Source organism: Erpetoichthys calabaricus, chromosome 6 (assembly GCF_900747795.2).
Source record: "Erpetoichthys calabaricus chromosome 6, fErpCal1.3, whole genome shotgun sequence".
Taxonomy (NCBI): Eukaryota; Metazoa; Chordata; class Cladistia; order Polypteriformes; family Polypteridae; genus Erpetoichthys; species Erpetoichthys calabaricus.
Genome location: NC_041399.2, coordinates 217,149,572 through 217,176,780, shown reverse-complemented (window position 1 = coordinate 217,176,780; position 27,209 = coordinate 217,149,572). Strand labels below are relative to the sequence as shown.

The 27,209-nt window shown below is 49.6% G+C and overlaps 1 protein-coding gene and 5 gene segments (V, D, J or C); 5 read left to right on the top strand and 1 right to left on the bottom strand.

Annotated features, from left to right (window-relative positions):
• Positions 1-1,917: 1,917 nt before the first annotated feature.
• Positions 1,918-4,246, top strand: LOC114641842 (T cell receptor gamma variable 9-like). The segment is given in 3 exon segments: positions 1,918-3,111; positions 3,252-3,601; positions 4,088-4,246. Coding segments are annotated over 3 exon segments (552 nt in total).
• Positions 4,247-7,685: 3,439 nt separating this feature from the next.
• Positions 7,686-8,321, top strand: LOC114641843 (probable non-functional T cell receptor gamma variable 10). The segment is given in 2 exon segments: positions 7,686-7,873; positions 7,972-8,321. Coding segments are annotated over 2 exon segments (492 nt in total).
• A 1,224-nt stretch (positions 8,322-9,545) lies between these two features.
• Positions 9,546-10,240, top strand: LOC114641844 (Ig kappa chain V region K-25-like). The segment is given in 2 exon segments: positions 9,546-9,713; positions 9,814-10,240. Coding segments are annotated over 2 exon segments (576 nt in total).
• A 2,843-nt stretch (positions 10,241-13,083) lies between these two features.
• LOC114641845 (Ig kappa chain V-VI region NQ5-61.1.2-like) lies at positions 13,084-17,011 on the top strand. The segment is given in 3 exon segments: positions 13,084-13,563; positions 13,660-14,075; positions 16,931-17,011. Coding segments are annotated over 3 exon segments (540 nt in total).
• Positions 17,012-18,313: 1,302 nt separating this feature from the next.
• Positions 18,314-25,097, top strand: LOC114641806 (immunoglobulin lambda variable 3-9-like). The segment is given in 2 exon segments: positions 18,314-18,474; positions 24,593-25,097. Coding segments are annotated over 2 exon segments (507 nt in total).
• Positions 21,948-27,209, bottom strand: part of stard3nl (STARD3 N-terminal like) — a 72,085-nt gene continuing 66,823 nt past the window's right edge. Inside the window, exon 10 of the transcript XR_007935272.1 lies at positions 21,948-21,962. The gene's annotated coding sequence lies outside the window, so the exon portion shown is untranslated. The remainder of the gene's footprint in view (positions 21,963-27,209) is intronic.

Sequence of the window (27,209 nt, the reverse complement as noted above, 5' to 3'; positions counted from 1 at the left end):
GCCCTGATGCCCCCCGTGTGACTAGATGGACTGAGTCACTGGGCGTGTCACATGACATGACTGGCCTCATGTCTCCAACTGGCTAAGATTATGTAAATGAGGGCCACAACTGACACTAACTGGAAAGACCACCTAATGTGACAGGTCCTTTCAAAGTAAGAGCAGGCAGATCATTTCATGGTGACATATCGCTCTGATTCTTGCCTGGTTCTCAATTCAGAATGAGGACTCGGCTCCAAACTCCAGCCCCAGGCTCCTCTGAGGCCTAGTGACTAATATCACCTTCTGTTATAACTCAAAAGCAGGCTTCGGCCTACACAGACTATATTGGGGGGGGAATACTGAAAATATCAAACTCTATAAAAAGAAAAGGAAGGGGAAGTGTAAACCCCCCGGTCCACGATTGCAAAAGTGAGGGGTGGTCTTTCTATTTTACAATATTTGATTTTATAAAAGTTAACAACAAATGAAGGAAAAGGCAAATCAAATAAGGTGACACCAAGGAGACCAAGCTGAGCTAACAAACATCCCACCACAATCCAACAATTGTGTTCATGTAAGGCAAAGGATACAAAGCTTATGAGAAAACCTGCAATTAAACCAAAACCACAGAGGTGACGGTCAGTGTCGTGACGAGTGACACAGACACCAGGAGAACAGGACGTCTGTGACAAACAAGAAGTTCTGCAGCACACAGAGGAGACACAGGGAGTGACGGCTGCTTGACATCTCGGCTGCTCATCGCTGATCTCCTTCTCGACGAGGTGCCCCCTGAAGCACATTTACCTTCACATTTGGATTTATTTTGCTTAGCGGACATTTTATTCTGAAAGGACTTATAAAAGACATCAATACAAGCGAGTGGAGTCTGGGGACTGCTTAGGGACAAGTGTGACAGGACAAGGGGTCTTCAGAAGTGAGGAGCTCAGAACAACATACAGGCCAGTCACAATTCCAAACCCTGTCATCAGTCAGACAGAACGTCACCAATCAAAAGACACTGAGGGTCCCAGACGTTCAGATGGAGGTGGGCTGCTGTGAGCCACCCATGAAAAAAGTCTGCACTGAGACTTGATGACATGCAGAGGTCACCGGACGTCACACATCAGCAGACCTGAGCGCTCGACAAGGAGCAGAGGACCTCACAAGTGTCCCTATATGTAGAGGTGCTGACCCACTGACCACCCTCTGAGTGACCCTCAAGGACGTGTGCCAGTCCAGGGAGCCAGTGGGGTGACCTGAGAAGAGGAGAGCCATGTGCCTACCTACTTCAGCTGGTTGAACACCAGACGCGCTGCAGCAGCTTGGTGACACGTGCCAGTATGGCTGCCAGCAGAGAGTCCCAGCAGTCCAGAGGTGACAATAAGACCAAAGCCTGGACCAGCAGTTGTGCTGCGAGCTCTGCCAGGTGGGGACTGGGCTTATGGGTTGTGAGATATTAAAGAAATGCATTATTATTAATATTATGATGATGATGATGTTATTAATAACACTAATATTATTATTATGGTGATGATGATTATTTATTAAACATTAATATTATCCATCCATCCATCCATTTTCCAACCCGCTGAATCTGAACACAGGGTCATGGGGGTCTGCTGGAGCCAATCCCAGCCAACACAGGACACAAGGCAGGGAACAAACCCCAGGCAGGGTGCCAGCCCACCGCAGGGCACACACACCCACACACCAAGCACACAATAGGGACAATTTAGGACCACCAATGCACCTGACCTGCATGTCTTTGGACTGTGGGAGGAAACCCACGCAGACATGGGGAGAACATGCAAACTCCATGCAGAGAGGGCCTGGGAAGCGAACCCGGGTTTCCTAACTGTGAGGCAGCAGCGCTACCCACCATGCCGCCCCATTAATATTATCATTAATATTATTGTTAGTAGTAATAGAAATAGTAGTAGCATGGAATGAGTCTGCCAAACTGAGAGACCACAGCAACATTGCCAGTGTAGGACAGCTGGTCATCAATGCCACCCCAAGGTTGCCTACCGACTTGAGGAAAGCTGAAGAGCGACGAGCTGCGGAGCTGACAGACGGCCTGAGATAAGCAGAAGGAAAAGGTCTGTGTTTGCCAGGCTGGGCTGCAGGGGGCACTCTGTCAACCTGGCTGCGATGTCAGTGAGATTTGCCACAGAGTTTCTAGGTGACAACGTGTGAGAGAATGACAGGTACAGCTGCCTATCACTGGGACAGCACGGGTGAGACGAGACGGGACAGGACAGGACACCTTAGTGAGGATGGGCAGAGAGAGGAGAGACGAGGCCCACCAGCGACCATTGGGAGAGCTCAGTCTTGCCTGGTGAACATGTGACAGCTCTCTATGCCAGCACAAATGACAGTAGGCCTCAAAGTCCCTGAGGTTAGCCCCAGTGATGCCAAGGTCAGAAGGGGTGGCAAGAGGGACAGCTGTACCTCACGATTTGAGACTGTTATGTCTTCAGTGCCATACTGACAGCGTAAAGCAGACCACCATCATCGACTTCTGCTGATTATTAACATCAGGACTGAGATTAAAGTCGCGGACTGGGCGGGGGTGTAAATGTCACGTCGGTCTTGATGGTTTCTGTTTGTTTTTTCGGTATCGTGATTGCCGTGTGTGTCGGGGCAGCACCATCCCGCTTCACGTGTTCTCCCCTGCCAGTTGTTAGCGGTTGATTTCTGAGCTGACTGAGCCTCCCGTCCTCCTCGACTGCAAGCAGCAATGCGACCTCAGCACTCCTACACGTCTGGGGTCGTCTACTGTAGAAAGTATCCGCCATTGCTTTGGAAACCAAAGCGACCATCTAACGGGACGCGCTAACTGAACTTCACCCGCGTTGTGCCCATAATTAAAAAAAAGTAAAAATAAGAAAACATTTTAGGCTTTGAATGTCAAGGATCAGCACAGCGAGGGACCTCAGCGGGCAAACTGATTCACAAATCACACAGCTGCTCCTTATATACCGCCGCGCTCGTCACTTGTCACTCACTTCCTGCCAGGTGCACTGGGGGCTCGCGGCCAGCCCGCCGCCACTCCGCTCGGCGCACTCCGTCCGTCCGCAACAGCCATGCGGTTCTTCTTCTGCTTCGTTCTTCTGTCGTGCTATTCAGGTTCGTTGAGACCACGCGTCATTGATTATTATTATTATTATTATTATTATTATTATTATTATTATTATTATTATTATTATTATTATTATTAATTTCCCTCGTCATCTTTATTAACGACCCATCTCGTTTCCCCCTTCCAGACAGAGGACTCGCCATAGACTTGATACAAGACAAGCTAACGGCCATCAAGGGACCCAGGAAAACGGCTCGGATCGCCTGTCGCCTGAGCGGCTCGGCCACCTACGTCCACTGGTATCGGCAGAAGGACAGCGAGGCCCCGGAGCGCGTCCTGTACATCCCCACGAGTGGGGGCAACCCGGTGCGCGACGACCCGACGCTCCGGCAAAAGTTCAATGCTGAGAAAAATAACGACGAGTACACGTTAATCATCGATAACACCCAAGTGGAGGACTCGGCGACATATTACTGTGCCGCATGGGAGTACCACACCGCTCGAGGGGCGCTGGCAGCCCGTTCAAATACTCATGTTGTTAGGGGGGGTGAGGGGGGGGGGGGGGGGGGGGGGGGGCTGCTCGCGTGGTCCGCGATTACCGGAGCTCAGCGCAGTGTGTGACGTGTGCGTGTCAGCAGGCGCGTTTGGAGTGACATCTGATGGCTTTGGGCGACGCAGCGCGAGCCTCCTTGTCGCCTGTGTGTGTTCTCCTGGTGTGTATGGGACACTTTCTCAGGTGCTCTGATTTCACTCTTATGTCCCAAACATGTGTGTGTATTTTAGGCTAACTGGGGACTCTAAACTGACGCCGCATTGTGTGAGTGGACCTTGTGGTGCCCCGAGTCTCTTCATCCAGCATTGGGCCAGACTGCCTCCCGGACCCTGAGTTCAGTGTAGGCCCCTTCACCCCGTGCTGTGCCCCTAAGGTGGCTTTTAAAAAGGCAAATTCACCAGGATTGTGAGGGTCGTTGCTGCTCCTAAATGCCCCCAATTTGTTTGTCATGCCAATGCCTTTATTTACAGCAACTGGAGCATGACAGCAGGAGAAGGAAATGCAGACACGGGGCACTGGCGGACATCATGGGGCACACCATTGATCTGAAACCCCCCTATAGTGGCGTCTGCCTTTGTGGTGCAGCGCAGAGGACTTCTGATTGTACCTGGTGCTGTGACTTTGTGTGAAAGGCGCTATATAAGCATGCAGATACCTTATTATTAAAGACTGTATATGTACACTGGCACTTGTACGACTCCTATAATAATAACACACACAGGGCACCAACTCTACAGACCCTGTGAGTGACCTGTCCACACACACCTCACTGCCCCGCCTGTTATTCTTTAAACTTCCAGAAATAAACCTGAAGTGCATCTGAAATTTGAGGCATTCCAGTTAACCCCCCACCCCACGCACCCCCCAGCTCTGGCACTGCCACCAGCGGGCTCCACATATTGATGCACAGTGCCAGGCTGTCACCAGAGTTGGAGTTCTGCCCAGAGAGTTCACTTCTTATCTCATCGGACCACCAAAGTTTTGTCCTCATGCCCCCCCGAGTCCAAGCAGCTGGGTGTCGTCCAGTGTTGCCACCCCACAGAAGTACCTGACTGAGATGGCTGCTCTCCCAGCAGGTCACGTTCTCCCATTTCAGCCCAAGTGGTCACCTGCCTGCCCAACAACCTTCTGAAGGACCCTGCTGGCTCCAAATGTCTTCCTTCTTGCAGTTTCTGAGGCCCCCTGAGAGCGCCAAGCTTTAGAGATGCCCTGATCTGTGCCTCACCCTGGTGGTCTGCAGAGGGTTCCTTGGACGTCATGGCTCGTGTTTTACATCCTGCCATGCGGTGTGAATCATGTGGGTACAGGTGTGTCATTCTGAGTGATGCCCAGTAGATTCAAGTTGGCACAGGTGGACTCCACTCAAGTTCTGGACACATCTGAAGGGGAATTCAAGCAGACAGGAAGCACCCGAGCAGCACTTGGGTGGCCACAGCAGAGGGCCTGAATACCTGTAAGGATCAGAGAGTCCAGTTTGGGCTTTGGACAGATTTGCAGATCTTTCTGAAGACACGTTCTCTCTTTGCCATGATGGGTTACTGAGTGGAGACTGATGGGCAAAAACAGCAGAAGAAGTCCTCAACACCTTAAAATGAAGGTCTGGGAAGACTTTTGGAATCCACTGGACAAAGAAACCTCTTGAGATGGCCGACCATCAAGTCCATCATGAATAGGGAAGCCACAGCACTTGGTCAGCCCCCCTGTCATCCACTCATTGTGATCATTTCTACCTGCAGTTATTGTAAGCCCTGTGGCCGCTGTCACTGCCACTTTGTCACCGCCTCTTTGTCACCACGTCTTCTCTCAAAGTCTGCCTCATGGCGGGTCTGTGCACAGAATCCCATTCATCAGATCCTGCATTTTTAGAATTTGCTTCTGTGCCACCGCGTTGCTCCACATGAAACAGCTGAGCGAAGTCCCAGAGAGGTCAGTGACGGGCCAGCACTGGCCACCTGAGCACACGAGGCTGTGACCTTAATGTAGTGCCAGTGCTGCCAACGTGATGACTGTCCACTCCACAACAGGACAGTTTCAGTGAAGGTACTGTGCCAGGCAGTGCTGCCGTGCCCACTGCGCCCAGACTAAGAGCTGAGTTTTAATTAGAAGTCACCAGCTAAGACATCTGTAGACAAGCCACCCAGTGCCCCCACCATCAAGTAACGGAGGGGAAAATGGCTCCCCAAAAAGCAGAGGAGGATACCAGAAGGTCAGCCCTGGACATCTGAGGTGCCATCTGACTTCTCTAAAGTGCGGCTTTCACGTGAAACTGTGACAGGAGGCTGAGACCTCCAAGTCCTAACCTTTGTGACAAAGTGGCCCTCCCACTCGTTCCTTGCATGTCCTCACTCAAGTTCAGTTTTTAAAGCCCCAGCTGGCACCAGTCACACACTTGGTCTTCGGTTGTCACTCAAGCCCAGAAGGAAGACTCCTGTCGGCCATTTCTTATGATGTGGGGCTCAGATGTGGCCTCAGGTGTGCAGATGAAGGACGCCACCTTGTGGCTGGTTCACCAGATGCAGAAGGCGCTAACCAATCCCAGAGACTCCTCCGTCTTTGCCTTTTCTTCATTTAGGCTTCATGTTTCTCACCCCATGTGTTTCTTGCCTGCCACTCGTCTGCCCGTCCTGTCAAACGTTTACTCCGACTCTCATTTTAGCATTTTGCTGGACTGGCACATCCACACATCCACGTAATTTAATAACACGACAACACCAGAGTCTCAAAGCCACCATTCAAAGTCAGGGCAGTAGGGCCTCAGACAGCCACCGGACCACCGGACCCCCACTTAATACAAGTCCATCGGAGCAGGAGCTCCAGCACAGCCTGCCACAGGACATCCATTGTGAACTCAGCCAGAAGTTTCTGATTGTCATCTGTGATTAGGCCAGAAGGACCAAACTTGACATTTCTGTATTTAGGTGTGTGCCCCAAGTTAGTGACAAATGACACTAAGTGACACTAAGTGACAGAAGTAATCCTATCATCCCACTCTTTCATGGAGCACTTTACAGTAGTGAGACTCACCCCAAGGGGCCTCACACAGCCAGGGGCTTCCACAGAGGTGCTGGTGACGATGACTTGCCAAAGGTCACACATTATGTCAGAGGTGGGCCCAGCTGGCCATGTCGTGCTCACTGTTTCACCATCATGGTGCCAATGGCATCTCATGGCACATTCAGCTCTGTGCCTGCCTTGCAGCCTCCTCACACTCAAAGCAGATTGAAAGAGAAAATGATTTGAGGTGTGCGGGGAGCCCACCCTGTACGCCAAGGTGCCACACAAGGAAAGCTGACATGTCATTCTAGTGTGAAGTCCAGGTGACTGAGACAAGTATGACCTCTGGTTTGGGGACATCTATTTAAAAATAAAAGTCATTGAGATTAATAAAAAACTGTTAACTAACTCTCCTCTATTCTGTGTCTCTTCTTGACATCTTTTTCTGCCACTTGGTGCCACTGCTCTACAGCCGAGCTGGTTTTGTGGCCATTGAAAGCCATCTGAGATACTGGGAGCCTTCAAATCAAACGCAAGAACTTTCTCTGGTCAGACTTACACCTGTAGAATGGCCAGCAGGGGGCAGGCGGTCACCAGGACTGTGACCACGTCTGTCTGTTATGGCTGACCGCGGACCCTCCAAAGGTTCATCTCCTCCATGGGGGCTGCTGCCTGAGATTTCTGTCTTCCTCTCCTCCATCCTCACTCATGGGTGGGCAGGCAGTGGTGGGCTCCATTTAGGCCAATCAGTATCAGACTGCGCTGTGTCTTCATGTTCTGTAACCTCGTCGGCCCCCCGCACCTGCACTCAGTGAACCACCAAAGTGAAGTGAATTGGACCTGCAGGGTCCGGGATGGTGAAAACCTGCAGGTGAGGGTCTGTGGCCTACAAGACAATGTCACATTTAGACGCTGAGGCCCCATAAGTGACACCACGCAGAGGTGCCCACCAAAAGGGAGCACAGAAAAGCTGAACGCCTGTGCCATGTGGGCCTTTGAAAGATTTAATAGCAAGAAATTGAAATGGAAAATACGAACGAATATCAAAGGATGGATTCACCGGTGACACGCTCGTCGTTCGTCTGCGTGCCCGTCGCTGAGTGCAGGTCCCCTCATTTATATGTGTGTGTGTGTGTGTGTGTCGCTCGCACAGGAAGCCCATTGCATTGAAGCGGAGGTCTCGAGTGACTCCCCCTCATTCATTTACACAGCGGCCGCCATGCTTCACGTCGCGCGCCTCGTCCTCGCTTCTCTTCTCCTCGGTTAGATGTCACGATTCTACCGCCCGGTGTTCTTGTCGCCTCGAGCCACTCGGTGACGCGCTTCATCCTCACTTTCTCTCCTTTCTTTTTTTACACAGGCAGAACGTTGGCGTTGTCCATGATCCAAGATAAAGCGTCCCTCACCAAGAGCTTCGGGAAAACCGCCAGGATAAGCTGCCGACCGAGCGGCTCGACGGGCTACATTCACTGGTATCGCCAAAAAGACAGCGAGGACCTACGGAGAGCCTTTTATGTGGACACGGACAACGGACAAGTGGCTTATGACGAAGGGACGGACAGAAACAAATTCAAAGCTGATGACAGCGGCAAAGTCCTGGTGATAGATAAAGTAGAAGAAAGGGACGTCGCCGTGTATTACTGCGCCGCATGGGACTTCCACAATGACTGCCACCTCGGGGCCCTCCGCACAAAAACGACGAGAAGATAGATAGATAGATAGATAGATAGATAGATAGATAGATAGATAGATAGATAGATAGATAGATAGATAGATAGAGTGAAAGGCACTAGATAGATAGATAGATAGATAGATAGATAGATAGATAGATAGATAGATAGATAGATAGATAGATAGATAGATAGATAGATACTTTATTAATCCCAAGGGGAATTATTCTGCGCAATAAAAGTTCGGCTCAGGCGCAATGAGGCAGCGTCGCCTGTCACCTCGGTGTCCCGCTTGGACCCCAAAAAAACAGACGTTAAGTAAAGTCCACCAGCACAGCGCGTCTCTTTTCTTTTATTTGAATGATCGCCACCATTAAGTGCGCGTTTCCAAAGCTGCCCGTCCACGCACACTCTCGTGTACTTGGAGGGATTCTCACGTAGCGCTCCTTCAAGACCACCCAGGCTGCTGTTTATGTCAGCTCTGAAGGTGCGCGCCGTGTCACGTGCTGGGACACTTAATGCCACCAAGCAGCTTCTCTTTTGAGACCCCGAAGAGTAAAAGCCACTGGCGGGCTAAGCCTCTCAAGTGTGACGTCAAAGCACTCCGATAGGTCAGTTAGCGTGGAGGGGGTTGTTATAAAAGTGAAACATCCAATTATATAGCGCCTTACACAGGACACCACCAGCAGCACGAAATCTACAAGGGCGACTTTTACTTATTTATTTATTTTCGAGTATTTGCGGGTAATGAAGAAGATACAAGCGGCATAGCGTCTCACTTTAATTTTGTAGTTTAAAATTCAACTTTATTTCTTTAATAAGCAGGACGTACACGTCTCGCTCACCAATTCGAATGAGAGACTTTTTGATGTCCGGGCCCCCCGTCATTTCCAGCCATGGCTACAAGTCACACAGCAGTGTCCCCAGTCCAGACGTGGCCGATAAGACACAACTGAATCCTTTTTTTAAACTCATTTTCTTGTCCGTATTTTTATTTTACAATGGCGCCGATATTCCGCTTGTGTTTTTCTTTGAGCGCTCAAAGACCGCTGACAATAAACTGAGGACCCCCACGAGCTTCTCTCCTTACGCACATGAGGCGAGCGTGTCCCACTTGGTGGCACTTTGTCTAAAAGTAAAACTTGAGTGTCACGACATGGCTTCTCGCAAGTCCATTAAACAGAAGACGCGTAGTCTGGCGCTCCTCTTCAGTTATCTTCGTGCTCCAACTTTCTTTCTTTCTTTCTTTCTTTCTTTCTTTTTAAGACAATGACAGCACCTGCCAGTCAGATGACTCCCTTAAACAGGAAAGCCGTGACGAGGACGCCAGCCTGTCATTTCCTTTCGGCGGTGCCACACGTGAGGGTCGCGCTGTCGCCTGCAGCACTCATGTCTGTGATGTTGCGCTTCGCTCTCCTGTCGGCTTTTCTCGGTCAGATTTTATTTATTTATTTATATAATCTATAAACCCAAAGTGACACATCAATGATTTATTTCTTTTATTTTGTTTTTGTATTCTTTATATACTGTAGGCGGAGGACTGGCTCTAAAGATGACCCAAGAAGCCATCTCAATAACCAAAGGCTTAACGAAAACTGCCCGGTTTACCTGTAAATCGGATGAGACGGTGGACTTCATTCACTGGTACCAACACAAGGACCACGAGCCCCCGCGGAGAATTCTTTACATCACTGTGAGCTCCGGCTTGGTGACTCACGACGACAGCGGCGACAGAGAGAAGTTCACCGCTGCCACCGAGAGCTACACGTTAGCCCTGAATAAAATGGAACAAAGCGACGTGGCCGCGTATTACTGCGCCGCCTGGACCAGCCACAGTGACACGGGGTTCGGGACCCCCGCGCAAGAACAGACCCCTCGTACAGTTGGTGTCAGGCCTCATTCGTCACATCGGAGAACTCATAGGAGTCTGGGTTATGACGCGTAGGGGTGTGGCGTTGAGAAGGCCCCGCCCCTCTAGACGGGAGGACGGCCTAAGACCCCATCTGTTTATAGCGCCGTGTCCAGGACCGGGGTACACCCTTGTGCCTTCTTTGTGCCTTTGTTTCATTCACGTCTTTTGTCTTTTCCTTCATTGTATTCCCTGCAGTTGTTTCTATCCAGCGACTGCTCTGGGTGGTCTTCTCCCTCCGTGGACTTTATAAAGACAGCACAGCCATACTTGAGGCTGTCCCGTCCACATTCTTTATGTCTGAAAAGTTGATTTTTATTGCGCTGATCTCTTTATTCAATTCAAACTGGTTAGTTTTTTCTACCCCATGGATTCCATGACTTTATCACGTGTTCTGTTTTGTGTTTCTATCATAAAAACACATTTAAACGATCATCAAAAGCAATGAACAAACACACCGTTTAAAACTTACTTGGCCCAACGGGTGGTCCTTCTTGTTTCTTTCAGGTTGTTGATTCAGAAAGTGTCCAAGGCCAACTGTAAAAGACACTTCATGTGCCAAGTCTGAAATCCTCCTTGAGCACCGTCGTGGTTAGATTTCCTAATTTTATGTCATGGCAGTGTGTATGTGGGGGGTCTCTGTGTGTGTCTACCCTGCGGTGGACTGCTGCCTGTTCAGCTGTTGGTCCTGCCTGGCACCCCAAAATTGCTGGGATTGGCTGCACCTGCCCCATGATCCAGCCTTGGATTATGAAGATGGACAGATGCCCTGTGGTGGATTGGCACCCTTCCATAGCCCAGCCAGGCTTCTACCTACAAGTTGTGTCTGTTTTTTGTTATCCAATGGCGGCCTGGTAAAATGATCATTAACATATTTAAATGAGCTGCAGATGGCGGTATTCTAAACTCAGGGACCTTACCTGGCCTGCTGGCACCTTGGTGGTGCCCATGCCCCTCTTGCTAGACAGGGGATCCTTGGTAATTCATTGCCATTACAACAGTGTTGACAAACGCAGGCCACTCAGCCCGCCAATCCTATCCACCTGAGGTCAATAAAGTCCCCGTGTCCTCCCCAGTCCTCGGTCACTGATCCCACGTGTCCCCCTTTCTTTGCAGCTTTCTAACTTTTGTGTGAAATTTGGTTTTAACAAGTTTGAACTGCCAGCCACATGTGCCCACATCCTTCATGTCACCTTCTCTCCAGGCTTGTTCAGTGGGTCCTCTGTGGTTGCTCTCCATGGTCCTGAACCTGCAGCTTCTTCACCCTTAAGATGGACTTTCTCGAGCTGTCATACGGAGACCTAAACTGCACACATCCAGGGATGTGGATGAGGCCTCACAAGGAGAGGGCAGTCACACTGCCAGGGTTCATTTCACGTGCAGTTTGGTGACATTGGCTCTGAATTTCACAATTACAAATCATGAAGGTCACACAAAGCTTAGCACGTTCTGATGTTAAAGCAGGGGAGTTGTGTCCCCAAGGATCATTCTGCTATCGAAACCCCTCTCTATGCTACCCAGGCATTCCATGTGCCCTCTCACCTGGCACACGCAGACATCTGTGCCACCAATTCAGTTCTGCTCTACCCCTTTGGTGTCAATCAGATTGGTGGACACAAGCTAGGGTCTTACTGGGGGCTCACCAGCAGGCATGTGGCCAGGCCAGAGGATTTTAGCAGCAGAGAAATGCCAACAGCTGGCACTGTGTGTGTTCTCATACCAGCACTGCCACTTTCAGCGCTGTCCACCCCCTCTAACAGTCCTGCCTTGCTGTTGTATATGAAGAAGAAAGCAAAAGACGACTTCGACTGGCATGTGCCAAGTGGCCTTTTGTGTCTCAGATGTGTTTGCTCTTCACACTTTTCACTGTTCACTCCTCCCCAGAGGGTACAGCGGGCTGACAAAAACACACGAGGGGCTCCTGCTGCGCGGGGTCAGTGGCCGGCGGACTACGGCGTATTGCTCTTCTCATCAAGTCCCAGAACTAGAACTGACCTTCATTCTTCTAACTTTTTACGTTTCATTACATCACGTCGTGTGGTCCACACATCTGCCCAGGTTCCTCTCTGATGGTTCAGCTGATTCTCCATTGTCTGCTCATCCACTTAGTTTGGGGTCATCTTCAAACGTCACCGGCTTGTCCTTTACTTTCATACCCCAAATCATTTACTTAAATTAAAGAGGACAGCAACTGCAGCACTGACCCCACCGCTAAGTTCACCCATCACCGTGTCCTGAGATTTGTGTGGCAACGAAGATGGAAGTTTCCAGCTAAGATGGTTCTACTTGCTGAGCATGGCACTGCATGGCATGTTGACTGGCACAGGCGAGGGTGACTCTCACTGTACCCTGGTGACAGTCATTAAGGACCACAAGCCCACCTGATTACAGAAACAGCCCCCCCCCCATAACTATTTGCTGTTTAAGCCCACCTGTGCCTCGAATGTCCCCTTCTTGTAGTCTGACGACCTGATCAGAGGGTTCTTGAAAGTCCAAAGCGATTATCTCCTCCGAATGTGCCCGGGGTGACCGCACCTCTCCAGTCGAGATATGAAGCCATTCGTTCATTTCTGCCCACCTTGGCATTCGGCCCACCCACAGCTAACAGAAACGGAAATGAAAGACCACCGCGAAAATGTGCCACAAACATCGGGCAGCTTTTGTTTCTGCGCTAAAATGGATTTTCATGGCTTCTGCGTATCGATATGTTAAAGACTCCGCTGTCTCCTAAATGGTCTTCTTAGGGCGCCCACCCCACGGCGTTCACCACACCAGCGCTCCCAGTTCAGTCAGGTGACAAGGACATGGACGGAAAGCACATGTCCCTAGTGCTCTTGGAGCGCACAGTCAATGGCGGATTCGTTTTTAGGTTTTGTATGTTTGACTAATGAAGGAGACACGAGCGGCACAGCGGCGCAGCTCCCGTCACTGTCAGGGCTTTCATGTCCGCTTGTGTTGTTCTTGTGGCGTCCCTTGGGTGGCGCTCACATTCGAAGGGCACCTAAACTGAGCCCCCCGTGAGCTTCTCTTCAGTATCCTGATGAATTAATGGGTGGCTGTGCACAGGTTATGGGCCTCTTGGTGGCACTAAAGTGTGATGATCACGACATGGCTGGCAGGACGTCCATGCAGGGTGGCTGTCCCTCCTGAGTGCCTGCTGTGCGGCTTCTTCAGTTATTGTCGTGTAACTTTCTTTTTTTTTTAAGATAAATGATAACAGCCGCCAATCAGATGACTCCCTGAAACAGGAAAACCGTGACGAGGTCGCCGGTCTGTCGTTTCCTTTCGGCCACCCGTCACACGAGGGTCGCGCTGTCGCCTGCAGCAGTCATGTCTCTGGTGCTGCGCTTCGCTCTCCTGTCTGCTTTTCTCGGTCAGATTTGACTTTTTTTTTCTTTATAACTCCAAAGTGACCCCTTCATGATTCGAGGGTCCATTTACTGAGTTTTCTTGTTTTAACTCTTTACAGGCGGAGGACTGGCTTTAACGATAACCCAAGAAGCCATCTCAGTAACCAAAGGTGTGACGAAAACTGCTCGGTTTACCTGTAAATCGGATGAGAAGGTGGGCTACGTTCACTGGTACCAACACAAGGACCACGAGCCCCCGCGGAGAATTCTTTACATCACTACGAGCTCCGGCTCGGTGGCTCACGATGACAGCGGCGAGAGAGAGAAGTTCAGCGCCGACGGGACGAGCTACACGTTAGCACTGAAGAGCGTCGAACAAAGCGACGAAGCCACGTATTACTGCGCCGCCTGGACCAGCCACAGTGACACGGGGCGCGCGACCCCCCGCACAAGAACAGACCCCTCGAACGGCCTGTGTCACTTGGCGCGTCAGACACGAGGGGGAGGGAGGGGAGGAGACGATCGGGGGCTCGACGTGCGTCACAAACAAACACCAAGTCGCTTTAGAAATGTCACAGGACGGGCTCTCGTGCTTTCTTTTCTCACACGTGTCCCCTTCTTTAATGTCCTCGTTTGTCGCACGGACAGTCCACCGAGTGGAAACACAAAGCGTCGTGGCCAGGTGTCCCCTTTGAATTGCCGGCTTACTGATGTCTCATGTTTGGTACCCCGGTGATCCTTCCCTCATCTTTGAACACAATTGTGATGTTTTATTTTAGTTCGAGTTCATCTTTATTGTCACGATTACATTCTTACTTGTTAGTCTCCTCAGTGCAGTGACAATAATAAATCCAACAACATTAAAAAGCGACCCACTCAAACATAAACAGTCAAATTAGCTACGTATATTGTTACGCATGCGCACAGGGGATCACCTGCCAAGTATGTACTTCCAGTTTAGAACACGAGGGGGCGCTGTTGCTAAATGTATCCTCGTTTTTCTCGCCCCTTCCGTTCGGTGGTCCAATAAAAGCCAACTGTCCTCATCCTGGTGTGCGATGTGAACATGAACTGAAGCCCCTGACCTTCATGTATTGTGCTGCTGCTATGTGATTGGCAGATCGGATCACTGCCTGGCTACACAGGTGGGCCTGGTGTGCCAATGTCATTTGCCCACCAAGTTCACATTTGCCAGTATTTAGTGCCCAGTGATAGAGGGCAGTGCCCAATGCTGTCGGCTCCTGCCCAATGCTGTTGAGACTCACTGGGCACCAATCTGCCAAAGCGAGGCAGCTAATGGAGGGTCTTTCTTCATCAGATGCTCCAGTTTTTTCATTGACTTGGTCCCTTTGTACTTCAAACTGGTGGCGGTGAGCGGATCACCAGTGCCAGTGCGTTCTCACTTTGTTATTATGGTGTTCAGAATGACGGGCAAAATGGCAAATGTGTCCTGGGAAAGTGAGACATACAACACAATAAAGTGTGCAGAAGTCAGGGCTGGCATCACCGTTAAGGCAAAGAAGGGCACAGATCACGGTGGGCACAGGGGCACCCAGCCGCACAGGTTTTAGCTGCCCAACAGTCAGTTGGTACACTAATAAGGTGGGCCACTGGCACTGACAGAAGGTGATGGAGCCTCTCAGTGTCACTTTCTTCACAAGGTGCCTCTGTGCTCCTGTGTCATCGTGTCACCTCTTCTTCTCCATTCATTCAACCCCAATGACATCCTCACATTCCCGTTTCCGTGTCACCCCCCCAATGCTGTCACGTCAGTCTGAACTGTCAACACCAGAAGCGCTGCTGGTGACCCCGATGAGGCCTCACAAACGATGACATGAAGGTAACCAGCCTTGACGTGGACCCCCGAGTGTCTTGAAGTGTTTTCTCCTTCACTGTTAGCCCTTTTAGAGATGTAAGTGTGGGCCTCAGTGAAAGGCGCTATAAAAGACTGCAGTGAATGGGGAGCGGGACCTGGCGCCCGCGGCGTGGACTCGGACTCTGCGCTGTTCATTCTGCCGTTAAGGGTGAAGACCACGTGGCATAAGGTGGAAGTCCTCGAGTTCCTGTGCTCTGCTCTGCTGCTGGTGTCCTTTGGCATTTCGGGGATCAGGTGGGCTTTCTGCCATTTGTGTTGTAAGCTTTGCTGTCTTAGGAGGATGAAAGGGTGTCCTGTCACTCTGATGATCTGACACAGTCGTGGACAGACATTGTCACAAAGGTGGTCAACATTCTAATGCCCTGACGTCACATCCAAACAAACACACAGTGGTGGTACGAGGGGCCACCTGTCTCTGTGTCCGTGTGCCCCTTCTCCATTCTGTGAGCTGCTGCCCACCACGAGGTCAGTCCCCGTCACTGGTTCTGATGATGAATGACAAGACCTTCTGTTATATGTGGTGTGTGTAATGTAAAAAATAAAAGCTGGGCCGAGATTAGGGGTCCACATTCAGTGGTGGGCAGAGGATCCCCCATTTGAATTGCAGCACACGTGTGGACATGAAGTGAGATTAACGGGGGTCCACTGACAGTGCCACTGTGTCTGAGTCACTCATTAATGTCACAAATGAAGGCTGGACCTTTAAACAGGTGATGCTGGCACACTAGAGGTGGCAAGGTGACAGTCATGGGGGTGGCTCGTGTCACCTTGGGATGTCCCCCTCCAGGCTGATTTGCTTGCTAATTCTTTCCAAATCCCAAAGCCACGTCACTTTGGTTAACTAAAGCTAAGGTGGCCGCATGTGGGCATCCAATCCGGGGGGCTGTGCCTTCTGTACCCTCAGAACTGCAACCTTGAACTGGAGAGGTGGATTAAAAATGAAATGGCAGCCAATATGAAGGTCCTCTGGTGGACTCAGTGCTGACAGCAAAGCCAGTGAGCAACATGGCCCCCAAATCCAGTGGAATGAAAGAAATTCAGACAAACACAAAGACTTGGATTTACATATAGCGCCTTTCTGTGGTGAAGTACTGCCATGCTGAGTCTTCACATATTAAGGGACTGGCTGAGGGTCACACGGTGACCAGTGGCTCTGTGCTCCGGTCTCTTAGGCCCTGAAATGACCACACGGAGCACATGGCATCTGAGATGACAACTCAAATGTCACTGAGGTTCGTGCCACTCGCCCATGGAGTGCGCCACTCCTGGGGAAGGGACAGCCAGTTGTGTCTCCCAGACCTCAGCGCCTAACAGGATTAGTTCTGGACTGACCTGCAGCCCCTAAGGACCCCCTTAGATTTGACTCAAAGCCAGGGGTACCCGCTACTGTGTGTGTGTCTGGGGGGCATTGGAGTCAGGGGGTGGTCTGTAAATAATTTTACCAAAATTGTATTTTTGGAACAGAAAATAGAAAAAGCAGCGCTACTTGTAATTAGGTCATTCTTATCTCACAGACCCCTTTAAAGGGATACACGGTGGTCCACAGAGAATCCGAAACAAGCAAAGCCCTCAAAGCAGAGCTGCTCCTCATCTAACCACAGGACCCTGATGGTCACCATGGCCCCTTCTTCTTTGTAAAAGTCCCAAAGTCCTCCGTGTGAAGAGCAGCAGACTAAACGCCAGAGCTGAGACTCGAACGCAAATCACGGAAAGTGACCGACAAGCGGCGTGAACCACCGAGCCAGTGCTCGGCTTTTAAAGGGGGCTCCTCGGCGTTACTCTGCCCTGTCCCACCCGCCCACCCTGTCCGCCATCGCGGTCCTAATTCCGACGTCTCGACTGACTGACTGAATGTGAACGGAACTCCTTCGTCCTACTTGTGTGTGACCGACGGGGGGCACTGGCGGAGTTCAAAGGGACACCGAGTGACTGAAAGGGGAATTTGGTCACATTTTATAGCGTCCACGGGTCCTCTTTACAATTTAAACGCATTCAAGGCTTCATAATCCGCTAGTCTAATCTAACCTAATCTAATCTATCCATCCATCCATCCATTTTCCAACCCGCTGAATCCGAACACAGGGTCACGGGGGTCTGCTGGAGCCAATCCCAGCCAACACAGGGCACAAGGCAGGAAACAATCCTGGGCAGGGTGCCAACCCACCGCAGGACACACACAAACACACCCACGGGTCAATTTAGAATCGCCAATCCACCTAACCTGCATGTCTTTGGACTGTGGGAGGAAACCGGAGCGCCCGGAGGAAACCCACGCAGACACGGGGAGAACATGCAAACTCCACGCAGGGAGGACCCGGGAATCGAACCCAGGTCCCCAGATCTCCCAACTGCGAGGCAGCAGCGCTACCCACTGCACCACCGTGCCGCCCATATAATATAATATAATATAATATAATATAATATAATATAATATAATATAATATAATATAATATAATATAATATAATATAAATGTCAGTGTTTAAAGGCTCATGAACTAAAGCGCACAGGACTCTTTACCATCAAACCTAAATTGTTAATCCACAGTAAGAGAAACTCCTGCAGGGGTCGGTCGTGTTGTGTTCAGGCGCCTGCACTTCGCGTTAACGTGACACGAATGACAAATTCAACTGCGGACAACAGCAAGTGACTTCAGTACCAAGTTAGTTAGGTGGGCTCTTCACATGGACGGTAGTACTTTTCCGTTTCACGTCATTAACACTCGGACTTGTCGTCCCAGAGTCACCTCTCGTCTTAAACCTGATGCTGCCAACTCAGGCGCCGGGCACGCGAGACCCCGGACTGGACTAAGGGTACAGCAATCGTAACGATGGACAGATGAGTGACATGGCGCAGCACCCGTCGGGGTTTCGTGCAGCACGCTGACATTATAAGGACGTTAAGAGCAGGAAATGATCGCTGAGGGTGTGAGATGTCACTTGAGTTCTGTCAGGGCTGACACTTCTCTTCTCCTCCTCTGCGAAAGTCCGCTGTTGTCGCTCACACGAGTCACGTCACAATGCTCGTCTGGCGCGCCGTCTTTCTTTCTCTTCTTCTCGGTGAGATTTCATGGCTGTTTAAACTTTTATTAGTAGTATTTTGCTCTACTCTATTCCTTTTTAAAAATATTTTATCTTTATTCTTCACAGACAGCGCTCTGCCTCTGACGCTGACACAAGAAAAGCTCTCTATGACCAAAGGACCGGGCAAGACGGTCCGGATAAGATGCACATGGGACAGCAAACCCGACTACATTCACTGGTACCGACAGAAGGGCGGCGGGGCTTTAGAGCGAATGCTTTACGTAGCAACAGGCTCAGGAGCGGTGAGCTACGACACCGGCGACCATCAAAAGTTCAAAACAGAGGACAACGGCTCGACTCTGCGTAAAGACAGAGCAGAGACCGACGACGAGGCGACATATTACTGTGCCGCATGGGACAGCCACAGTGACGGAGACCAAGAAGAATAGCGCACAAAAACACGTCGCCATGATAAATGGGTAGAGATACGTGAACGGCACTATGTGAAAGAAACGATCGATCTATCAGAAAATGATATGGTGCCTGTCACATCTATCTATCTATCTATCTATCTATCTATCTATCTATCTATCTATCTATCTATCTATCTATCTATCTATCTATCTATCTATCTATCTGTTTATCATGCCTTTCTTATTGATCTCTCTCTCTCTCTCTATCATGTCTGGTTTGTCTGTAGCCTCCACCCTGGAGCTTCAAGGACATGAAGATGATGTCCTGGACAGTCGCCCTTATTTGAGTCACATAAGCGTCCCACCCACAGCCCTAACCCTAACTCACTGCTAGCCCATATTCAAAATGAAGACATCTGTCTTCTCAGAGAACTTTTGCACCTCCAAGGGGGACCCACCTGGGGACCCCTGAACTCTTTAGTATCCCTCCAAGGGGAATGCACATTCAATATGTAGAAGGAGGATGAAGAGGCTGAGGAGCCTGGGAGTTCGTTCTATCTATCTATTATATAGTGCCTTTCATCTATCTATCTATCTATCTATCTATCTATCTATCTATCTATCTATCTATCTATCTATCTATCTATCTATCTATCTATCTATCTATTATATAGTGCCTTTCATCTATCTATCTATCTATCTATCTATCTATCTATCTATCTATCTATCTATCTATCTATCTATCTATCTATCTATCTGTTATATAGCGCCTTTCATCTATCTATCTATCTATCTATCTATCTATCTATCTATCTATCTATCTATCTATCTATCTATCTATCTATCTATCTATCTATTATATAGTGCCTTTCATCTATCTATCTATCTATCTATCTATCTATCTATCTATCTATCTATCTATCTATCTATCTATCTATCTGTTATATAGCGCCTTTCATCTATATATCTATCTATCTATCTATCTATCTATCTATCTATCTATCTATCTATCTATCTATCTATCTATCTATCTATCTATCTATCTGTTATATAGCGCCTTTCAACTATCTATCTATCTATCTATCTATCTATCTATCTATCTATCTATCTATCTATCTATCTATCTATCTATCTATCTATCTATCTCATTTGTCCCTCTTGTTTTAAACCCCAGTGTTGGCACAGGCCACTCCATGTCCCCGATCACTGTGTTGCTCGTCCTGGCATCTGATCTCAACAGGACTTCATTTCATGAATGCTGGGGTCTGCCAGTCTGTCAATGGGGGCTTCACTTGATTAAACCACTTTAAAGTCCGAGGGCTCACCTGTGGTGACCACAACACCTGATAGTCATCAGATCTGCGCAGGACACCTCAGAGTCATCCTCTGTCATTAATAAATGAGATACTCATCTCCTGGTCCCCGTTAGCTTCACAGGAGTGAGCCCCTCGAGGAGTCCTTACAGTGCCCACCTTCTCTGTGCTCTTCCACCTGCCTGATGATCTTCAGCTTCTCCTCCTCCTGCTAACTCAGACTTCATAACTGAGCTCCTTTCTAAACTCAGACTTGTCTCGTTGATCTCAGGTCTGTTTTTCTTCTGCCATGATTTACTGCCTCATGTTGTCACTCTGAAGACCCTTGAAGGTGGGCATCAGGACTCTATGGGCCTCCGAGCTCCGAGACTCAAACCACTAGGGCCACCAGTCACCCAGTGAGGGCAATGTTTACTGTGAAAAGGTGAGATGAGCCCCAGCAGACCAGTGCTGTGCATGGCCACCAGAGGAGAGGACAGACACTCTGTCACCACTCCATGGCCACCGAAATGGCACACATTGTCACAGAGCAGGTCAAAGCTGGGTGTGAATGCCATGTAGTGTGCAGGGCAGGACAATCTGAGGGCACCATGGGGCTTGGCGCTTGCACATTGTGCCTGCTGTCCTAGCCTTCTGTTTCTGTTGTTGCGATTTTTAGATATCTGACCACTGGGGGGTGCTGCTGACCCCCAAACCTCCGACACAACTGTTCCGCCTACAGTGAGTGACATTTTATTAACAGAAATCCCTCAGTCCAGACTTGCTTTATCACCGCTCTTCTTCATAATTAGTTCTCTCTTTCTCGTCCTCCTCTCCTCCCAGGTGGGCTTCATCCGACTTCACTCCCGACTGTAACTTCCTGAATGAATGCGAGGTGGCAGCAGGACCCCAGAGGAGTAGTGATGTATGGAGGAAGGACTTCCGGGGTCAAGTGGAAGCCCCACAGAGTAGGGACAACCACTCCCTTCAGCACTCCCAGTGGCATTCAAGGAATCCAGCAGAGCTCTGCCATTGGAACTACAATTCCCAGCATGCCCTGCAGGTAAATGTATGGGTACACCAGCCCAGGAAGGCTGCCACCCAGTGCACTGGTGATGCATGTAGTCTTGGAAGGCTGTTTCCCCAAATCCTCCAGGCTGAACAGGGGTCTTCTGTAGAACCCCACTGAGATGCCAATACATCCATCTTGGCATGGCATGCCCACCTCCTGGCTGAGACAGGGAACGCCTTGCCTCTGATCACTCATGACGTTGGCCTCCTGGCCAGACAAGGGAACAGCATCCTTCGCAGCAGTGACGTCACTCCACCCCGATGTGGTTCTGTGGTGCTTGGTGACGTCACCGCTGTGTCATTTAGTGTTTAGTTTTGGCTCATCTGATGTGCTTCTTCACAGCTGAAGCCACAGTGTTTATGGTCACCATGCCTGTCACATGACACGAGGATGTCCTGGAGGTGTCTGAACACACAGCTGATGGAGTTACAGATATATTTTTATATATCAGCCTGCTTAGTCCACTGCTCTTCACCCTGCTGACTGCACAGCCACAACAACACCAACCACATCATCAAGTCTGCAGACGAACGATGGGATGATGAAACAGCATACAGAGATGAGGTGGAACGGCTGTCCGCATGGTGTGAAGACAACAATCTACCTCTCAATGTCGACAAGACAAACGAGAAAATCACGTCCTGCCCACATCCCAGTCAGCATCAATGGGTCAAACGTGAAGACTGTTAGGAGTACCAAGTTCCTCGGTGTGCACATAACTGATGAACTTACGTGGACACACAACACCTCATCACTAATCGAGAAAGCCCAGCAGCAGAGACTACACTTCCTGAGGTGGCTGAAGTGAGCAAGTCTTCCTCCTGCCATCCTCACCATGTTCTACAGAGACACCATTGAGAGTGTCCTGACCAGCTGCATCACAGTCCGGTATGGCACCTGCAACATGTCCGACCGTAAAGGGTAGTGAAGACAGCAGAGGACATTATTGGGGTGCCTCTCCCTTCACTACAGGACACGTCTTACAAATGCAGCATTGAGCAGAACCCCTTAGACCCCTCACAGGGACTTCTGCCATCCAAGAGAAGACGCTGCAGCATCAGAGCCACATCTGCCAGGCTGCAGGAGAGTTTAAACCCCCAAGCTGTCAGACTCCTTAACACCAGGCTGCCCCCTGGGGTCTTCCACACGGCCGTCCTCAGCCACCTCGAAAAACAGAACTTTTATACATGGCGGCCCCTGTGCTGTGAAGACGAGTGTGCGGGGAGAGAAGAACTGAAAAGCTCATAGTGACCTTGAAGGACTTGACACTCTGGATATCCTGCTGACCTGTCATTGCTTACACGTCTTAAACAACTTTCATCATACGCGGATCATTTCTGTATTCTCTAAATCTATCATTTATTTTATTACATATCTATTGACTATATTTATGTATCTAAACTGCAAATCTCATACAGTGCATCAACGTTCTTATTGCTTACTACACGTCAATATTGTGAATATCTATCTATCTATCTATCTATCTATCTATCTATCTATCTATCTATCTATCTATCTATCTATCTATCTATCTATCTATCTATCTATCATATAGTGCCTTTCATACTTGTCTATCTCAACATATCTAATCCTGCCAACTACGCTATCTATCTATCTATCTATCTATCTATCTATCTATCTATCTATCTATCTATCTATCTATCTATCTATCTATCTATCTATCTATCTATCTATCTATCATATAGTGCCTTTCATACTTGTCTACCTCAACATGTCTAATCCTGCCAACTACGCTATCTATCTATCTATCTATCTATCTATCTATCTATCTATCTATCTATCTATCTATCTATCTATCTATCTATCTATCTATCTATCTATCTATCATATAGTGCCTTTCATACTTGTCTACCTCAACATGTCTAATCCTGCCAACTACGCTATCTATCTATCTATCTATCTATCTATCTATCTATCTATCTATCTATCTATCTATCTATCTATCTATCTATCTATCTATTGCTGCTACTTGTTTGTCTTGTCTTGTTAGTGTTTTAATTTTAATTCTATTTTTAATTTATTATTTGCACGTCATGTTGTTACGCTGTGGACCCTGAGCTTCACAATTTCATCTATCTGTATACTTGTATATGGTTGACATGACAATAAACTTCACTTTGACTTTAAGATATTGCCTCATATCAAATGTGGGCTGTGAAATATAAACGCAGTCCTGCTTAGCCTTTTAGATGGAATCCGAACGTCCAGTCAGCCAGTCAGTCCTGCAGACTTTGACGCCATTTGACGTTAGGATCGGCGCGAAGATCCACTGTGTCAGTAGGAGACTTTTACTTTGAAATGCCCTTTGGCGCGGGCTGTAGCGGCAGACGTCACGTGTCATTAGCACGTCATTTAAAGGCTCGGGGGCGCGCACGAGCACAAGGCTGACTGTGCATGGCAGGCCGTTTAAACTTTTAAGCCTGCGGTGGGCAAAGTCGTTCCTGGTGGGCCGCAGTGGCCGCAGGTTTTTGTTCCAAACCAATTGTTTAATATGAAGCCCTTATTGCTCGAGTGACACTTCTGTTTCATCTTTATTGTGTCACTCGTTAGGGTTTTGTACCTTTATTGCTTATTTTAGGCTTAAACAGCTGTATTCTTAGTTTGTGTGGCCTCCTTATCAGCAAAAAGTCTCAAACAACAAAAGAAACCAACATGACTCCATTTACACCTGTGTGTATTTATCATACACTATTTGGTTTAATTACATTAATAATTAGTAATTAAGCAACTGGCTTGGAACAAAAACCAGCAGCCACTGCGTCCCTCCAGGACTGACCCCTGATTTCAACTGTTTTCCTTGATATCAGCAGTTACAAGTCTTTTAAATTTGACATTGAGCTTTTGGAATTTGCAATCAAATTTTTGAAACTTGAAATTCTTCTTTTGAAATTGAATTTCAAAAAAGGAGAATCTAAATGCTAACGTATTATGGTAGGCTGTTTTAACATTTAATCAATTTTCCTTTTAAACTTGACGCTGCCAGCTCAGCCGCCGGACACAGACGACCCCGGAGTGGACTAAAGGGGCACAGAACCCCTAAAGTCGGACCGATGAGTGCCGTCGGGTTTTCACTCAGCACGTTGACATTATAAGGACGTCAAGAACAGGAAGTGAGCGTTGAGGGTGTGAGATGTCACTTGACTTCTGTCAGGGCTGACACACCGCGGCGACAGTTCGCTCTTGTCGCTCACACGAGTCACGTCACGATGCTGGCCTGGCGCGGCGTCTTTCTTTGTCTTTTTCTCGGTGAGATTTTGTGTCTCTTTACACTTTTGTCTGCTCCAACCCCCCCTCTGTCTCTGACATTTTTTTAGTTTATAATTTATTCTTTATTATTTTGTCTTTGTTATTCACAGGCAGGGCTCTGGCTCTGACGATGACTCAAGACAAGCTCTCTATGACCAAAGGACCCGGCAAGACCGTTCGAATAGGCTGCAAGTCGGATGGCAGCCCCAGCTACATTCACTGGTATCGACAGAAAGGCAGCGGAGCTTTGGAGCGAATTCTCTACACACAAACGAGCACAGGAATCGAGAGCTACGACATCGGGGACAGCGAAAGGTTCAAAGCTGACGACAAAGGCTTAACTCTGCGTATAGACAGAGCTGTGGTGGGCGACACGGCGACGTATTACTGTGCCGCATGGGACAGCCACAGTGACGGAGACCGTGGGGACCCCCGCGCAAAAACCTCCGCCCGATTAAACAAAGCTGCCGCTAAACCGAATGGCCTTGTCCGCCTCATAACGGACACACCCGAGTCAATGAACGCCGCTCTTCTGCAACGATTGGCGGCCTTGGGGCTGACGGGGATCCTTTGGTGAGCCGTGAACAGCAGTTAATGGTGTGCTTTATGCGCATGCGTAGATGGCAGAAACTGAAAGTCACTCGAAAAGCTACGCAGCGTGGACAAAACATCTACGTGATTAAGGGTCGCGCTCGTGCCACTCGAAAGTGCTGAGCACCGTGGAAAGGCAACGGGCAACGGCGGTGTGGTCATTTAATAAAAACACCGCAAACGTAAAACGAAAAAAGAAAAATAAAGGTCAGCTTTAAGTTCTTTCGTGAGAAAATTCTTTGTAAGCAGCAGTGATGCAGCAGTCAGGGCGCATCTTATATCAAGGAACATTTATAACAAGAACTCAACGGGGAAAACAAACAAACAAACAAACAAATAAATAAGTGCGCGAGAGTGTGTGTGTGTGTGTGTGTGTGTGTGTGTGTGTGTGTGTGTGTGTGTCTCCAGCCCTCCGCCCACCGCACCGTCCTCCGTCATTCGTCCACTTCGTTTGTGTGCGGACGGCGAATGACCACCTCACGTAATGAAGATAAGCAGCTGACGACTGAATGACCAGTTTAAATGCCTGGTGCTAAAATGTTCATCTTTAATACTATGGATCCTCGGCTACAGAAGCTGGCTCTTGGGACGTGGAATGTCACTTCTCTGAAGGAGAAGGAGCCTGAGCTAGTGCGCGAAGTTGAGAGGTTCCGGCTAGATATAGTCGGACTCACCTCGACGCACAGCTTGGACTCTGGAACCAATCTCCTTGAGAGGGGCTGGACTCTGTACCACTCTGGAGTTGCCCCCAGTGAGAGGCGCCGAGCGGATGTGGGTATACTTATTGCCCCCCGACTTGGAGCCTGTACATTGGGGTTTACCCCGGTGGACGAGAGGGTAGCCTCCCTTCGCCTTCGGGTGGGGGGACGGGTCCTAACTGTTGTTTGTGCGTATGCACCTAACAGCAGTTCGGAGTACCCACCCTTTTTGGAGTCCCTGGAGGGGGTGCTAGAGGGCATACCTTCTGGGGACTCCCTCGTTCTGCTGGGAGACTTCAATGCTCACGTGGGCAATGACAGTGAGACCTGGAAGGGCGTGATTGGGAGGAATGGCCCCCCCAATCTGAACCCGAGCGGTGTTTTGTTATTGGACTTTTGTGCTCATCACGGATTGTCCATAACGAACACCATGTTCAAGCATAGGGGTGTTCATATGTGCACTTGGCACCAGGACACCCTAGGCCTCAGTTCGATGATCGACTTTGTGGTCGTGTCATCGGACTTGCGGCCACATGTCTTGGACACTCGGGTGAAGAGAGGGGCGGAGCTGTCAACTGATCACCACCTGGTGGTGAGTTGGCTTCGATGGTGGGGGAGGATGCCGGTCAGGCCTGATAGGCCCAAACGTGTTGTGAGGGTCTGCTGGGAACGTCTGGCAGAGCCCCCTGTCAGAAGTAACTTCAACTCCCACCTCCGGCAGAACTTCGACCACATCCCGAGGGAGGTGGGGGACATTGAGTCCGAATGGGCCATGTTCCGTGCCTCTATTGTTGAGGCAGCTGACCGGAGCTGTGGCCGTAAGGTGGTCGGTGCCTGTCGTGGCGGCAATCCCCGAACCCGCTGGTGGACACCGGCGGTGAAGGATGCCGTCAAGCTGAAGAAGGAGTCCTACGGGACCCTTTTGTCCTGTGGGACCCCGGAGGCAGCTGATAGGTACCGGCAGGCCAAGCGGAATGCGGCTTTGGTGGTTGCTGAGGCAAAAACTCGGGCGTGGGAGGAGTTTGGGGAGGCCATGGAGAACGACTTTCGGACGGCTTCGAGGAGATTCTGGTCCACCATCCGGCGTCTCAGGAAGGGGAAGCAGTGCAGTGTCAACACTGTATATGGTGGGGATGGTGCGCTGCTGACCTCGACTCGGGACGTTGTGGGTCGGTGGGGGGAGTACTTCGAAGACCTCCTCAATCCCATTAACATGCCTTCCAATGAGGAAGCAGAGCCTGGGGACTCAGAGGTGGGCGCCCCCATCTCTGGGACTGAGGTCACCGAGGTGGTCAAAAAACTCCTTGGTGGCAGGGCCCCGGGGGTGGATGAGATACGCCCGGAGTTCCTCAAGGCTCTGGATGTTGTAGGACTGTCTTGGCTGACACGCCTCTGCAACATCGCATGGACATCAGGGACAGTGCCTCTGGATTGGCAG